This window comes from Thermochaetoides thermophila (genome assembly GCF_000221225.1).
Source record: "Thermochaetoides thermophila DSM 1495 unplaced genomic scaffold scf7180000011814, whole genome shotgun sequence".
Taxonomy (NCBI): Eukaryota; Fungi; Ascomycota; class Sordariomycetes; order Sordariales; family Chaetomiaceae; genus Thermochaetoides; species Thermochaetoides thermophila.
In genome coordinates this window covers 315784-331321 of record NW_006383030.1, presented here as the reverse complement: position 1 = coordinate 331321, position 15538 = coordinate 315784, and the positions used below count along the sequence as shown (strand labels likewise).

Here is a 15538-nt window from a genome sequence, read left to right as displayed (position 1 = left end):
GAGAGAGCCAGAGCTAGGGATGTACATACTTGGGGTAAAGTCATCTTTCAGTAGGCGTATGGAATACATTAGGGGGACGCAGTTGCAAGTCTTGATGCTGAGGTTCGGGATATGCGATTTGACCGTACATAGAATGCAGAACTTGAGTGTTACTAAGAAGTTGATTTGTAGTTCATGGGGATGACACTGCAAGGTTCGGGTTCAAGTATTAATATTGATGCTGACTGTATTGGTGGGGAGACTGCAGATTGGGCTGCAGTGTTAAACTCTATGTGACCTTATAATTTTGCATCAGACAGTACGAGAGATACGGGCAACCGAGAGGCTCCCCAAGAGAGGAGAGACACGAGGTGTGCAGTCTTCTCGGAAAACTCTACCCCATGATGGCAAGGCCTCGGGAGACACGTCCAGAGGGAGGAATATGGAAGCGGTATAAACGCAACAGCAACATGTACGTCGTGGCAGGCCTGGCTTTTGCGATGTGCAATAGCCTTCTGCGCTCCGCTGGCATTCCATTCTGGACGCTTCTAACGGGCTTGAGCTCTGTTTAATGTTGCCAGCGTTGTGAAAATGTTTCGAAACAGCAAGTTCAACTGATGACATGGCGTTGTAGCTTGAAAGCAAGAACGTGACATCAGTCAGGACTTGCTACAGTGGGAATTTCGTGAGTGAAAGGTACAGTTCAGTGGAAACCTCCTGTGTTGTGTCAGTCAGCAAACACGCAGTGTCTTAGGGCAAGCAACTGCCAAAAACGGACACGTTTTTTAAGATCGTACAGGAATGCTTCTCGCGCGTACATAACTTAAGACAGGTGAGTTGTTGGTGAGCGTTCCACTATCACAGGAACTCCAACTCGCAATTCAATTGAACTCTGCATCACGGTTTTCTTAGCGAAGATGGTGCCACCCATAAATGTAAGGAGCTCATCTCCCTCTCAAACTCAGGAATGCAGTGTTGGGCAGACAAAGGGTTGGCTAAATTCTAGAATCAAAGTCTTGATCGGGACGCTGGCAAAGGGCCCGCGGTCTGCGCAAAACATGAAGAACTGGGAAGAGGAATATGCAAGGCTCAATTACATAATTGATTTACTTGACCAAGAGTTTTCAGGAACAATCCTGACGAGACCACTCGGCATACCGCTCTGGTATGAGATTTTAAAAGGAGACATGGAAGATGGCCACGAGTGGGAAGAGAGGCAGACGCACACGACATCCGCCGAGACTCACGGCTCTTTAGAGGACGACATCGTTGTTTTGGTTAGAAGGCATCTTATCCAGCAGAGATATCTGTCATAGAAAAGATGTCACGGTGATAGCTTAAAGGAAGAAGATAGAGGCGATAATGGTTCCAGTCTGGTAAAGGGGGATTTAATAGGTTCGTACATCGGAAAGTAAGAGTCTGGAAGATGAATTTTGAGCAGGAGGTAATTTCCGTTTTCGAAAAAAAGGTTGAATATTTGGGAAGTAAATCTGGAGATCTGTCGTCTGTCATGCAGTTGCCACATTAGTGCAGCTGTTGGATATTAGCTAGATACAGCACCTTTAAATCGGATATGGCATTTGAAAGAAGGAGACAGGCTGCAAGAGGAGGCTGGGCTGGTTAGGCTCGTCCTAGAGTTGTTGACTAAAACTTTGACAGGTATGTTTTTTATTGGCCTTATCAGGTCTCACAAGCCTTGTTAGGATTTACGAGGGTTAGTTTCAGCAGACGCATAGTTCTAATGACACATAGTTCGATAGTCGATTACAATCGGAGATTGTTCAGCAAAAGAATATACTGCGGGGCATGTTCCCATAAATACGGCCACTGGTGCACACATCTCTCCGCCCTCTGTTCGGGGTCGATGCGGGGCCAGCCCGCCGGGTGGAGCTCCGACTCCCGAAACCCCACTTTCCGTAACAGGCAGGTCTTGACGGGGTTGTTCCCCCAGGCCCAAGCGCCTACAGCAGACCAGCGGCCCCTAATCCGGTGGGGATAGCTGTTGGAATGGAGGGTCTTCCGGAGCCGGTGTTTATCGTAAAATGCGATATAGGAACCATGTGTCTCCGACACCCGTATGAAGGTATCGGATTTCAGACCGGGTTCCTCATCGGCATCCTCCCCCCAATACCAAGTTAAGCTGAAGCCGTCACACTAGTGTTGACCCCGATGGCGTCCTCAACAAGTCGTTCGCTTGGCTCTTGTTTCCGTGTGAGATGAGTTCAACATGCACAGATCAATCCTCGATGTAGATAGTGAATCAGACCGTCCACCATTTTTCGTGCTCTTCAGGAGTCATTGAAGAATCTGAATTCCAAATTTCTGCAAACACCACACAATACGCTGCTGTCCCCCTGACTGCCAGAATTGCGACCTTACCGAAGCACGTCATCCATACGACGCATCAGTGTTAGAGTTTGATAAGAACGGCGGCAGTAACTCCGTGACGTTTCGTTAGGGGAGCGGGGCGGAGAAGCTGGCTTGAGCTTGTTATGGTTGTTCCTTTACCGAGCCGAATTTATCCAGATTGGCTGTTTGTGTGCTCCAGGTCTGAACCAAGAACTCCACAGTCTGACCCGGCTTTCCTCTTATATCTTGACGGACTTCCCCAGTAGCCTTCATAAAATCGAAGTGCTAATTTGTATTGGCCAAAACTTAATCCCGGCGACTGCAGAGGATGAGTTTGCCCCTGCATATGCGGTTGTTCGCTGTTCCGAACGTTGCATCTAATGTTGTGAGACGGATGGAGAGGTTGGTCAAGATGAAGAGGGACCGGTATAAAGCTGAAGTTGGCTCTCCCCCCCCCTCCTCTCTCTCTCTTTGAATGTTCTGTAGTAGATGCTTCTAAGATCTCATATTCATGAGCGTCCCTCTGGAACCATGACGAACTGGAAGCATTTGACCATCTGGGCTCTCAGCAATGCCCAAGTGCTCACAGTCTCGGCGAGAACCCTTGACCCAGCCAAGAGGCAAGCAACAACAACCAAGTATTGCCCGGATGATGGAGAGATCTGCTTCTCTGAGTGGGTAGAACCTGCCAGTAGTATCATCTACCGAGTGGCAATCCCTGATGTTGCCTCCGCACCCTTCGACCTTTTTTTCCAACTTGTTGCGCCCAAAGACAAGGCAGGCTGGGCAGCTGTTGGATGGGGCGGCAGAATGAACTACAATCCCCTGACCGTGGCATGGCCAAATGGAGATAGCGTCGTCGTCTCTTCGCGTTGGAGCACGTAAGAGCCATGCTCTCTTCCCCATTCGGCTCCGAAGACTCACTGACAACATAAAGGGGACGTGTTGTGCCTGGTGCCTACGCCGGAGCCAGCTACACTGTTCTGCCAACATCAACAGCAAATGCCACTCATTGGCAACTTGACGTTCTCTGCAAGGGATGCAGTCAGTGGGAGGGAGGATCTCTCAATCCCAATGGCGTCAATACACTCGCTTGGGCCAAGAACACTCGTCTTCCAAACACTCCAAGCAGCAACACCAGCACTTTCGGCATTCACGACGCCAGGGGTACCTTCTCGCTCGATCTCAGTGTCGCAAAGATCCCCCAGGAGGTCTTCGACACCATCGAATCAGGTCAAGAACGACGTGACGTCAAGCTTGGCAGCGATGTGCTTCCCACTTTGTTGACAGAAGTGGCCGCGGAGTCTGTAATCCCACAAGCGACAACAACAACTTCGCGTCAGCCGCCTTTGATCGTGACCCAACCCCCTATAGTCACAACAACCAGGGCTGCCACTACTTCATCCTCTCGCAAAACCTCCACCACCAGTTCTTTCATCGTGATCACAACACGCCAGAGCCAGCAACCCTACCCCATCGTATCTCTCTTCCCAACGGTCAGTACCACAACCACATGGGGCCCTCAACCACCGGCTGGGAACCCAGCACTTCCCACTTTGACAGGCCTGCCTACCGTCGGCTTACCCACGGTAGGTCTACCCACCGTTGGTTTACCCACAGTCAACCTGCCGACGGTAGGGTTGCCTACAGTCGGACTCCCCACGGGCGTTGGCCTTGGGGGAACCGTGTCTACCACAGTTACTGTCGGCCCAACCGTAACAGGTAGGCCATCGACTAGGACAACGGCACGTACTTCTGTCAGAACCACCACGACAAGGGTGAGACCGTTTCCACCTTGGGTTACGGGACCGCCGAAGGGGAAGGGAAAGGGGAAAGGGAAGGGGTTGGGCCCGAAGGAGAGAAGGGATAAGGTAGTATTCGGGCCGTTGGATGAGGAGTGATTTTCCAGGTGATATGCAGGTTTGGGGGTGTGCTGAGCTGCAATAGTGGTTATGTCATATCACTGATGTGTACCTTCTTATTTTTGTTTTGTCTGTAGTTTGTCAAATAACGTGGTGCATATTGGCATAAGTGTGATACTCTCGACACCTGAGTCGCTGCCCAACCTTACTGAGCATATACTGCGGGTTCCCCGGATGCCGCTGCCCCTCGGCAATTGCTTGGCTTTATATATCTTTCTAACAAAATCACCTGCTAGTGACCAATGAACTCGTTAACATCTGGAGATCACGAACGTAATTCAAGGAAGAGTGCCGATTAAGTGAACGGACCTACGTCCATTATTGTGATCCGGATTACGTAAACATCGGGATGTCGGATCAACTGTCACATGGACACGGCAGTCCAAGGAAAGGGATGTCCCCAACTGCCAACATAAGGGAACCAGAGACAGCATGATTGTGAGCGGCACAAATACGTGGTTGACCCTGGAAGATGTTCAGAGCCGGATGACCGAAGAGAATGAGCCATATGGCCCAGGCATGATGAAGATTCTATAAAGGAAGCTGCCCGGTCATGATAGACTTCTCTTGGTTCCTCCTCTCCCTGACACAAGGACACTGAGGACCTAGAAAGATTATTACACGTAGTAATTGACTTCGCTGTGCACCCCACATCGTCAGTGGCCATCATCTAACCCATTTGACCCATTGTCGATCCCTGCCTGTACCAGACCAAGTCACCCGTTACATCAACTGCTTCCATTTATGCTCCTTGGCATTCTTTATCGGCATCTTCATTGTTTCTCTTGATAATATCATCGCTATAAACGGCAGTTTTGACTTGTTATACCCTTCTAGTGTCCTATTCGGTCAGTATCCAGATATGTAAGAGTCTTCTCGAGAGATGTAAGTGCGTAGAGAGGCAGAGCGTACCCGATCACAACACCATGAAACTGGAAATCATTCCCAGTGTCGTGCCAATTTACCATGCTGCTGCCGAGTGCAGCAGAGCATTCTTGGTTGATGCTACCAAAAAGAACATGTCTGTGCAGTCGGAAAGCAAGCCTGAGCACCAGCGCCCCGCTGATTGGATTGGTTCTTGTCGCCGTCTATCTTGAATTTTCAGGTTGCATGCTGGCTGTAAGCTCAAAAATATCGGCAGGAGAAGTGGAAGTGAAGATTTGAGGTCCTTGAGGCGGCAGCCCTCAGTGGGCAGCTGAAGCGAGTGACTCTGTTCACACCAGAGGAGAATGGCTTGATGAAAGTCTGGAAATGAGTATGTTTGGTCTCTAACTTCGAAGAAGAGACAAGGCTTGTGCAGCGCACTTTTCTGGCTGTGGGGAAGAGGAAATGAGAGCCCATGAGAGCAAGTAGGGGAAATACGGTTGGGTTCTATTTCGTGGCCACACATACTATGCCCCGGTCTGTTGCTCTTCTGCTATTGTCCTCTCATCACAATAGTGGGAAAGGAACCTGCGCGAAACTTTGCGCTTCACTGGTCTGAACTTCGCTGTCCAATAGATGGAAAGTTCTCAGAAGTTCTCCTCATTCTCGGTCAAGTCTCATTATGCTTCCACTTTTTTTCGTTCAATGACAACAGTAAGCAGGAAGTTTTCCTTCCAGATCTCAATAAGCTCCATAAAGAATGGAGCCCAATTCCTTCAAATTTCCCTCTCGTCCCTGTCGTGTCTATTGTGGGTAAAACTAGAAATCTACGCCGGCTTTTCTCCATGCATGATTCAGTCATGATTTTCATTTTAACTGTATTCTCTCAATGTTGTTTCATTAACCGCAACAACCTGTCGTTGGTGCTAGCACGATAGAACAAAGTGATGGGGACTCAGGATGAAGGGATCGAGCAGATGGAAACTGCTGACAGAAGTACTACACCAGCTGAGAAATGGGATCACAAACTTTGAGGACGATGATGTGACCATATTGTACTCTCTCTCGGTCAAATAATTATGGTTGCTGTCTCTAGATAGGATGTGAACATGACCTCTTCAGCTCCGTATCTACAGAAGGCAGTCTTAATTGACTTGCAAAGTCGATATGAGGGCCTCTAGGCATAAATGGGGATATGAGTAAATAATGATCAAGTAATTCAGTTTTCAAAAGCAGATATCTGTTTGCTTTCGAGAAGTTATGAGTTAAGAGGCAAATTTGGCTTGCTTGGACTGTGTGATGACATCACATAATCAGGCAGGAAGAGTGGTTGGCGCATTTCCTCTGACGCAGTCATCATGAATCTCCATTTTGATACTTCAGTCAATATTTTCCATATCAAAAGAATAACAAGCTAAGCACTCTGTAATTGTATTGGAGATGGATGCAAGAACCCTAATGACAGTCAGAAACATAATATTTCCTCAGGGACCTGGATTACTTGCCACGATCAAGACATCTTTCATGTATGCGACAGCTGGTTTGACGAGCACCAACATTTTGACTATGGCGAGATGGTATCGGTGAAAAAAATATCACTGGACCCTATCACTGGCAGTTAAACATGTCTGGAATGTGACGGCAAACATATAGGAAGCCGGAACTAGGCTACATTGTTGGAAAGTGCTCGCGGTCAGTGCAACAGAAAGTGCTCATCCAGCCTCTCTTCCCCACTCCTCTCCTCCTCTTCCACACAATCCTTGCCGTTGCCATCATCGTTTTCTTCGAAGGTGTCACAAGGGTCAATCATAAATTTGACATCGATCCCAAGATCTGCTAAGTTCTTCAGGCCCAAATAAATCCACTGAGCCTGGCAGCGGTAGCTGCTAAATTTCCACTCAATGATGTTTATCACCTGGCCCTTACAGAGAAGCTCGGCATGTTCTGTCTGAAATTGACATGTTCTGGCAAATAGATCATTTAAAAATTCAAGATTCACGATTTCCTTTGGACCATAAATCCAAAGAACTCGTGTGTGGCCCTTCGGAACCTGCGGCTTCGAGACCTTGTTTCGGTCGTACTGAACACGAACGTAACGGTCGCGAATAAAAAGATATTGACGCTCAATGAGTGTTTTTGCTGCTTTCGGGGTCATGAATGTGACTTTTGCTCCAGGTGTTGGATATTTGTCCGTTGCAGGCCGGATGTGGGAAGCCCAAACCCTCCCGGCATCTCGAATTGAGCTCAGCAACTCGGCGTAAGTGACATTGGGAGGAAGACCCGACATCCAGACAGAGCAATTTTCGTCGTCTGGGATTTTAGCAGCTTTGTTGGCTTGGGCTAAAATGTCGCCACGATAGTTTGCTGAAAAGCCCGCCACTATCCTGTCAATAACATCTTGAATCGTAGGGTTATCGCGACGGATCCGATACTCTGGTGTGATCATGTGACTAGGCTTCAAAAATTGACTAATGGCCCTCTGCTGCATCGCGGAGCCAGGAGACTGGACTGGTTGGCCGATTGGATACGGCGACTGCGAGGACTGCGCGGGCTTTGCCTGCCGTAGTTAGCAACAGATCGTCGGCTGGGGCGCGGTGGGAGAAGCCCAAACGATTACCGCCTGCGAGGACCGCTGATCTAAGCCATCGACAATATCCTGCGCATTGCCGGCGGGAACTCGCCCACGGGAATAATAAGATGGCATGGTGCTATCGGCTGATGAACACTTGGTTCAGTTTCCTTCAGTACCGCGAAAGTGGGCTTTGTTTCGACACAAACAATCGGGTGCTTTCCATCAGCTGGACAAGAACTAACTGGTAGACTCAAGGGAATAATTCAAGTGTGTGGAGTTAGCTATAATGATATCGTTGAAAAGGTAATAAAACTGGGGGGTGATAGGTGATGGAAAACTACAAGTTGACCGAGCAGCAGGATGCTGGTTTTGGTGGAGATGTGAATGACTAACCATGCTGGAAGGAATTTTGATTGGGAAAAACTGGAAAGGTTATTGTAAATGAAGAAAGATAGAAACATGTCATAAGCTGGCTCCTACTGCGGCTGCTGCTGTCCTCCCTATAGGTCAAGATGAAAGTCGAAGATGGATGGAACTGGAGCCTGGCGAGAGATGTATTGATCGCTCTCCCTCTTCTCAGCGTATCTTGTGGACGTAATCGAATTCAACAGAAATAGAACATGAATGAGCAATTGTTCGACTGTGCAACTCTGAATTAAGGAGTCCAGGGAATTGATCAATAATTACTCTTTCAACAATGAGATAACCATCCAGTGTCTCTGGTTAACGATGATGCCACAATGCACGTAACAAGAGTATGCTTTCTGATTTTTGATGATACCGAGCTTTGATTACTAGGTAATAATAAAACTCAGTGAAGCATTCAGTAATGTTATAATTCTCTGGCTAGTGTGCTATTCCAATTTCTTCACTCAAGACTTCCTCATTAGCAGACTTTTCCCATTCCCAGAAATGACGATGATTGGATTGCAAAAAAAAAAACCTCTGACTGGTATTCATAGTCTATTTGGTTAAGCACAAACAAAACAGACCATAAAATTATATAAAACAGTGATGGGAAAGGCGATACGTGCTACTGGTATGTCGTGCAAAACCTGCGCTAGATCTGCGTTTTAGCAGCTTGAACAAAGCATCAGCTTGCCCTGGAAACTTGTCACCTGAGCACCTGTATAGCGTTGTGGATGGTAAAAACGTGATAGCATGCCATGTCTGTCAATTAATTAGAGATTGTCGTTGAAGATGAGGTTAAGAAAACAAGTGTAATAGAAACTTCAAGCACTGCCAGTTTGTCTCTTAGCAAATATCAAGCTGATCAATTTCTGAGAAGTAACGAACGACCTACCAATGATGCTGGCAAATGGAAGATAAACACAAAGCTAGGCTCCACTCTTGGACTACCTGATCTGATCCTGAACGTCGCTCCCAAAGGATCCTTAGTCGGGCTGACAGGACACAAGCCGTTGAGTTGCCAACGCAACAGTTTTCTGCAAACGCATGCAAGGTATCTCCGTGTATTACCAAACCACCAAATGATGACAATCCTTATAGTGTTCTGGGGATGCAAACCCTGATAAGAACTCTCAGTCACAAACCCCTTGAAAAGCTTTATTTATATTGACGGGCTCGCATAACCTTAGCCCTGACATTGCCAGAGCAACGGGACGCAGAGCGTAGATCGCGTCATGTGATTTTTTGTTTGGGTCACGTGCTCAGCACATCAAAAAGGAGTGCGCCGTTTGCGAAGCCGCGAGAGCTTACCACGCGTCGCCAAGCCCCGTCGTCAGGCCACACGCCATCACATCGTGGGCGACCGCCAACGGGCCTCTGGAAGCCAAACCTCACGACCGAATCCCAACCAAAATGGCAGTGATCTACGCAGGGAAAATAAATGTCGGGTATTATGAAAGAAACGCAGCAGACGATTATGACAAGGCAAGATGACAAGATTAAGATACGAAATCGTCAAACTCGACCCGCGTAGAGTCGCAATGTTCGGCGCTCCTAGCATTCACTTCCCAAATTCCCAGATCCTTGTTACCCCGACCCCTAGAGAACTGTCGCATCCAGAGCCGCCGCTGCCTGCAATCCACCCTTCAAGGACCATGTATCAACGCGCGCGTCGCTCCATTCTCCCGTGCGACTCGTAGGCTCCCGATCAAGTACTTTAGACATCGGCGAAAGCGAAGATCGCGACGTTTGTGGCTCAGTCGTATTACCTAACGGGGCTCAAATTCTCTAGCGTTTTAGAAGCAGAGGTCGAGACACTCAAGGCAGCACTCGCAAGCTTCGCCGCACAACCAGCAGCAGCAGATCGTAGCGATGCTGAGATCATAGTTAGCGTCGCAAGTCCCTCCAAGCTCCAAGCCCATTGGTTCGGTCTGCGCTCCATCAGCAGAAGACTCACCATGTGTACAGGCATCCGTGGCTCTTCTCCTCCTTAGCTGGTGGCTGCTCCTGATACTGCATCTGACCCTGCGGCGGGTAACCACCTTGCGGAGGAGGGTAACCACCCTGGGGCGGATAGGGACCCGGCGCGTAGCCCTGGGGAGGAGGATAAGGCCCGGGCTGCCCCTGCGGAGGAGGGTAGTACGGCGCGCTGCAAAGAAGAAAGTCAATTAGCTCGTGATCTGGTGGTTGGCGCCTTGATGGCGAACAGGTGTATGGCTTGCCCAAGGCATAGGAGCTCCCAATCCCTTTTTCAGGGACAGGCGCGCGAGCCTAGAGAATAGGTAACAGCCGACCGAGAACTCGGCTGACGTAATTGGGCTATGGAGAGGTCAGCGGCTGCGACTTACTTGGGCTGTTGCGGGTACGACATGATTGAATTTGATCACGATTGACTTTCGCAAGAGGTACGACGTCGAAAAGTTGCTGTTGTTTTGAAGAAAAAGGACACGGGAAACAGAGCTGGGAAGGGGTAGATGCGGAGGCCTCCTTAGCAGCACACCTTCCTCTGACGCGCGGTTCACTTTTGTGGGGAATCTCCTTTCACAAGATCGCTTGGCAGTTTGGTGGGTCCACTTATCTAATCTTCCATCCCCGTTTTGGCTGCACATGTTGATCGGTGCCGATCTACCCGAGGATCAAGCGGTCAACAAGCAGTCGGGCAATCAGCCGACAACAGATGACACACTTGTGCTCGGGTGCTACTTATAAGTATTGAGTCCTTCCAGCCGTCGGCAGGCAGTGCTCGGCAGTTGGGGACTCAGGGCAGAGACCACCTGAGCATAGAGAAAGGTCGGCTCTTTATCATGCCAGGTCGGTGGGAATTCAGTTTTGAAAACGTCGCCTGTCCACAGCGCGTCGCGGAACAATGACGTCGTTTCTTCCCTCATTCAGCCTCTTCAAGTGGGGCCGGCCCGATCACAATCTCCGCGTCTAGCAGCGATTTTTTGCAGTCCCAATGTCCGCACGATAGTGCTTGGCGTGTAGCGTAGATACGTTAAATGGGATTCGGTGTATCGACTAACTTTAATAGCAAAACTTCTGTACAATTTAACAGATGTTTGCAACATTCGATCACACAAGAATGTCTAGCCTGAGTCAAACTTCAAACAACTGACTATTTGGTGGAACGCCAATGATCTGCTCAACAAAATATTGTTTACATATTTCCGTCTTCTCGTGGCGAATGCGCATCAGGACAAGAGTATCAGCACGCCAGCCGGAATTCCTATCTGGACGTGAACACATATTGTATATCTGCGTTTTTCCTTCCTGAACAGATCATATCGGTTAGTGCTCCAGATAAGCGCATCAAAGGCTACTTAGCCGCTCAAACTCGCCGGTATCAGTTGACGTGGGAGGTAGACGCTCCGGTACTCGCATCTCCAGTCTCCCTCTGTTTTGGTTAGCACTTATGTCTAAGATCGACTGATCAGGTCAGACTGCTCGCTTGTGGGATCATACAACATTGATCGGTATTCTGTTACCGCAAATACGATTCAGGCAGTACTCCAACGAGAGTCTGGATACGTTGTAAAATTTGAAGGGATTTTGAACCCAACCCGCTACTTGAAGCACTGGAAGTTCCTCAGGGATCAGGTCGATCTCTTCCTTTACTTGCTCACAATCTATTAGCCACTTATATGATTGAGAGGGCAGTTGCACGTATAATTGCATAGCTGCAGTTCGGATTGCCTCATGCTTGGCCTACCGATTAACAAAATCACCTTGGTCGGTTCCCAGGGAGAAACAGCCTATCAATCAATCTTCCAGCAGGAAAAGACTAGTCAATTGGAACAAATAATAAGCCTAGCGTAGAGAAGCAGTCCGTTTCGCCACCTGTTTCTCAAGGAAGTGGCTAGTCCACCCAAACGATTGGGCTTGGTGAGGAGAGGCAGCCTGTCAGCGTTCCTCGCTTGAAGGGAGGTTAACAATCAACCAAAGGCAAGGCTCACTGCAACCAGCGAGAGATCCCCCACCTGACGTTGGATGACATACGCCAGAGCCCTAGGAACGAAACTCCCAAATCGTCAATAGGGTCTTGCACATTAGAGCAGACCACCCCGGAACCATCACTGAAGACGTTGACCTCAACCATTGTTAGAATATTCTCAGCGGACAGCGGTGGCAGCAACAGCGACGGGAAATGGGGTTGGTTAAGAGGGAGAAGCAGGCAAAGGGGACAACGGCAGAATGGATGCGACAAACAAGTTCAGCCCATTTCTCCCAGAGATCGACCTTCTGCAGAATTCTGCGCTCTTCATGTGGAAGAAGAATCTAGTCCAGGATCACTTTGCTGGCTCTCTAGAGTGCATCGTCATCGGGATACTCTGCTAAAGCCTTTTTGTACTATTCATCAACAGCTTTGATGCGGCCACGGCGTTCGCAAAAGCATTCGGAGTCATGTGTGCTGGGGAAGATAAGCAGCCAAAACTGTGTAGTGTTCTCATCGTAGCGGACCTTCCAGTAGTCCTCAACAACCCCGCTCTTCAGAGTTACTCTGATAAACATCTCGCTGAACAAGCAACCGAAACCCCAGATAATGGAAGTTTGTGGCATAATTTTTTAGACCCATTCGTCGATCGCATCCGTCTCTCTGCACTCGGAGGTCGCTAAAAAGGTAAGAGAGTGAGCAAGCGGTGAACGTACAACAAGAGCACTGTCGAAACGCTTACCGTATTCGCGGTTACCCCTATTACTGACGGTTTTCCATGCTCCTTGACAAGCAGACTTGCCGAAATTCGAAAGTTTGAAGCATGGTCTGGCATAAGCTCTGAAAGCTTCCTTTGCCTTATTGGAGGATGTATGAAGAAAAAAAGGCTTCTGATGTCTTGATACGTCCTATTCGAACATTAGGCTGTGAAATGCCTGGTCAACTAACGTAACAGAACCAAATGGATGATTTCGTAGCGCACTTTCAGCAGATACTCATATTTCACGGTCTATGTACTCCCAAGACTCCCTGAAGACTTAACCGAATGACAAATATGTACGACGTTGAGAGCAAAAGTTGGAACAAGCGATACCACGAATCATATCGATCGCTTCGGGTTTTTAACATGATCAAATCAGCATGATCGTTGCAAAAATGCTTCAAGTCTCCTCCTGGCGCATAATTCCATGACGATGAAGTGGGACCGCTGAACGAGATATCTAATAACATCTCTGGATTTTGGAATGCTCTGTACTGAATCCCGCGCACAAGATTCATGATATCTTGTGATGTAATGAAAAAAACGATGCGATGACTGCTCACGAAGGAACCATACTAGGGTTGAACCTGGTCTATCGAGAATACCCGTCCATGTTGACGAGGGTGACATAGGCATGAAATATGTTTTCTCATTCTGCTGATTGGTCCTCCTCAGCTCCCGCTGCTTTCAAAACGACCCCATCAATTGCTTGGCCACTTAGAGACCGTTTTCCTTCCTAAACGCATGACTCGACGTTTGCCTCAAAGATGGCCGGTTCGTGATGACTCTGACCCTCAAGATGCTCAAATTGCTTCAGCGCAGAGGAAAAACAGCCCCACGAGGGATTCCTTTGTCATTCGCAGCCCTACCATCTATGATAGCCACTGGTTTGAACATCCACTGGACATCACGGACTCTTCTTCAGACCTGGGAGAGTCTAGGAATGCCAGCCCAATCAGGATCTGAATTATCGAGATCTTGAAAACTATGGCCGTTGAAGTTGCCAAAGACTGGTGATTGGCCAGTCCTCAAATATCTGAAGGAATAAAGGTAATCCACGTAACAAAGACGAGAGAAAACCCTCAGGTAGTTCCTGATAGTGTCATCAACGTTCGCAGAACTTAAACCCTCAAATATTATCATTACCTCGAGGATACTTTTCTTCTTCTAGTACTGCTGAAGGGCCTTGAGGCACACAAACGGCATATCATTCTCACTGCTTCAGGAGCCTTGCACAAACTTATTTCTACTTTGATGTCTAAATCGTCCATGTGGGTTTTCGACCTATAGGACTTCCATTTTAGCTTGATAACTGAACGCTTCATGGGTTTCATAAAACCGAGTTGGAGTTAGGGCCACTTGGCATCAATGTGTAAGCAAGTTGACATACCAACTCTCGTTGAACAGCACTTCTATTCTATAGCTGAAAAATATTTTAGCCATCCCATATCGTGATGGTATGATTCTGGTGCTCATGTTATGTAGACTCCTATACTTGACACGAGATGAGACAGCGTAACTTTCCAGGAACCGAGTCTGCAGTTTGATATCGATCGGCAGCCGTGTTGAGAGAAAACTGCAGACGACAGTATAGAACTAACAGACCATGTCACTCTCAGAATGAATATCACCATGAGTCGCTACTCTGCTCCCATGAGGCTTTGTTTTAATGGAGGACCTGTATCCGATTGTGCCTCTAGACGCGGGCGTACTCACTTCAACAGTGTCTACTGTATACATGCCGTGAATGTACAGCAGGAATCCTGACTGACCAATGACGCATGCATTATGTAGTTGTCATGTAGCCTACATGGTATTAGATGCACTTAAAAAGCTGCATCATTGTTATTCTTTGCAACTCAGACTTTAGTCCATCTGTCCTACATACATCGTACTTAACCATCAACTTCCATCAGGACTGCCCCGCTGCGGGGCATGTCACCGAAAAAGCAGGCGCTCCAAGGATGATTGTACACAGTACACAGCCGCACACAATTGAGATTCCGTGCAGTTTGTATAGCTGGGGTGGAGGTATTGCAAAGAAGCGAAAGATGTAGAGAACGGTAATGGGGCAATTAAGGTAGCTTGGTGCCACTGGTACTTATCTTATCCTACTAACCTAATCTAATCTTAACTACGGATACGTATCGAGGGTCCAACTCGGGCCCGCAAACATTCACAGCTTGTAGTCCCCAGGCTTCTCCGTCTTCTAAATCATTCAGTACATCATAGGAGTTCTATTCCTAGGTTCCGCAGACGAAGGAAGAGCTCAGGATTGTGTTTACACAGCGACTACCTAAATATTTATTCCTTGCGCCAAGGCGGATGAGCCAGGTCCCGGGAATGCCTCTTCTGGCAGGGAGCTATACGGGCGGCCAAGTTATCACTGTTCTTTCGGCAGAGTGGGTGGTTAGGTACCTATCATGATGAAAGAGATGCTCCCCTAGCCAACAATTACGGACAATGTCAGTCTTGACTATGATCACCGGGTCTACCAAACGAAAAGAGTATTCCTCCCGAATCGCTAGAATGCGACGATGATGTAATGGCAATTTTTGTTTCGGTATGCAACAATTCCCACGAATACGCTTTGCGATGCTACGGCGCCTTGTCCCTGAAAAACCTCCCCGGAGTGCGACCTTCCGTCCTCTGTCCTCGACTGCCCCAGACTTGGACACTTTACGCATCCACTCGATGGAACAATGGGACACAATTTTGGAGTATTCGGCTCGCTTCGCGCCGATAAATCCCTT

The 15538-nt window shown here is 48.2% G+C and overlaps 3 protein-coding genes across 3 annotated transcripts; 1 reads left to right on the top strand and 2 right to left on the bottom strand.

Annotated features, from left to right (window-relative positions):
• Positions 1 to 2859: 2859 nt before the first annotated feature.
• Positions 2860 to 4198, top strand: CTHT_0011250 (uncharacterized protein; the record flags this gene model as incomplete). Its single annotated transcript, XM_006691582.1, has 3 exons — positions 2860 to 3209; positions 3266 to 3917; positions 4067 to 4198. 3 exons carry the CDS (start codon positions 2860 to 2862, stop codon positions 4196 to 4198), a joined length of 1134 nt encoding a protein of 377 aa, XP_006691645.1.
• A 2609-nt stretch (positions 4199 to 6807) lies between these two features.
• On the bottom strand, positions 6808 to 7818 carry CTHT_0011240 (uncharacterized protein; the record flags this gene model as incomplete). Its single annotated transcript, XM_006691581.1, has 2 exons — positions 6808 to 7671; positions 7732 to 7818. The coding sequence occupies 2 exons, from the start codon at positions 7816 to 7818 to the stop codon at positions 6808 to 6810; spliced, it is 951 nt and encodes a 316-aa protein (XP_006691644.1).
• Positions 7819 to 9890: 2072 nt separating this feature from the next.
• On the bottom strand, positions 9891 to 10465 carry CTHT_0011230 (uncharacterized protein; the record flags this gene model as incomplete). The annotated part of the gene is made up of 3 exons (XM_006691580.1): positions 9891 to 9969; positions 10052 to 10243; positions 10443 to 10465. 3 exons carry the CDS (start codon positions 10463 to 10465, stop codon positions 9891 to 9893), a joined length of 294 nt encoding a protein of 97 aa, XP_006691643.1.
• Between the last annotated feature and the right edge of the window lie 5073 nt (positions 10466 to 15538).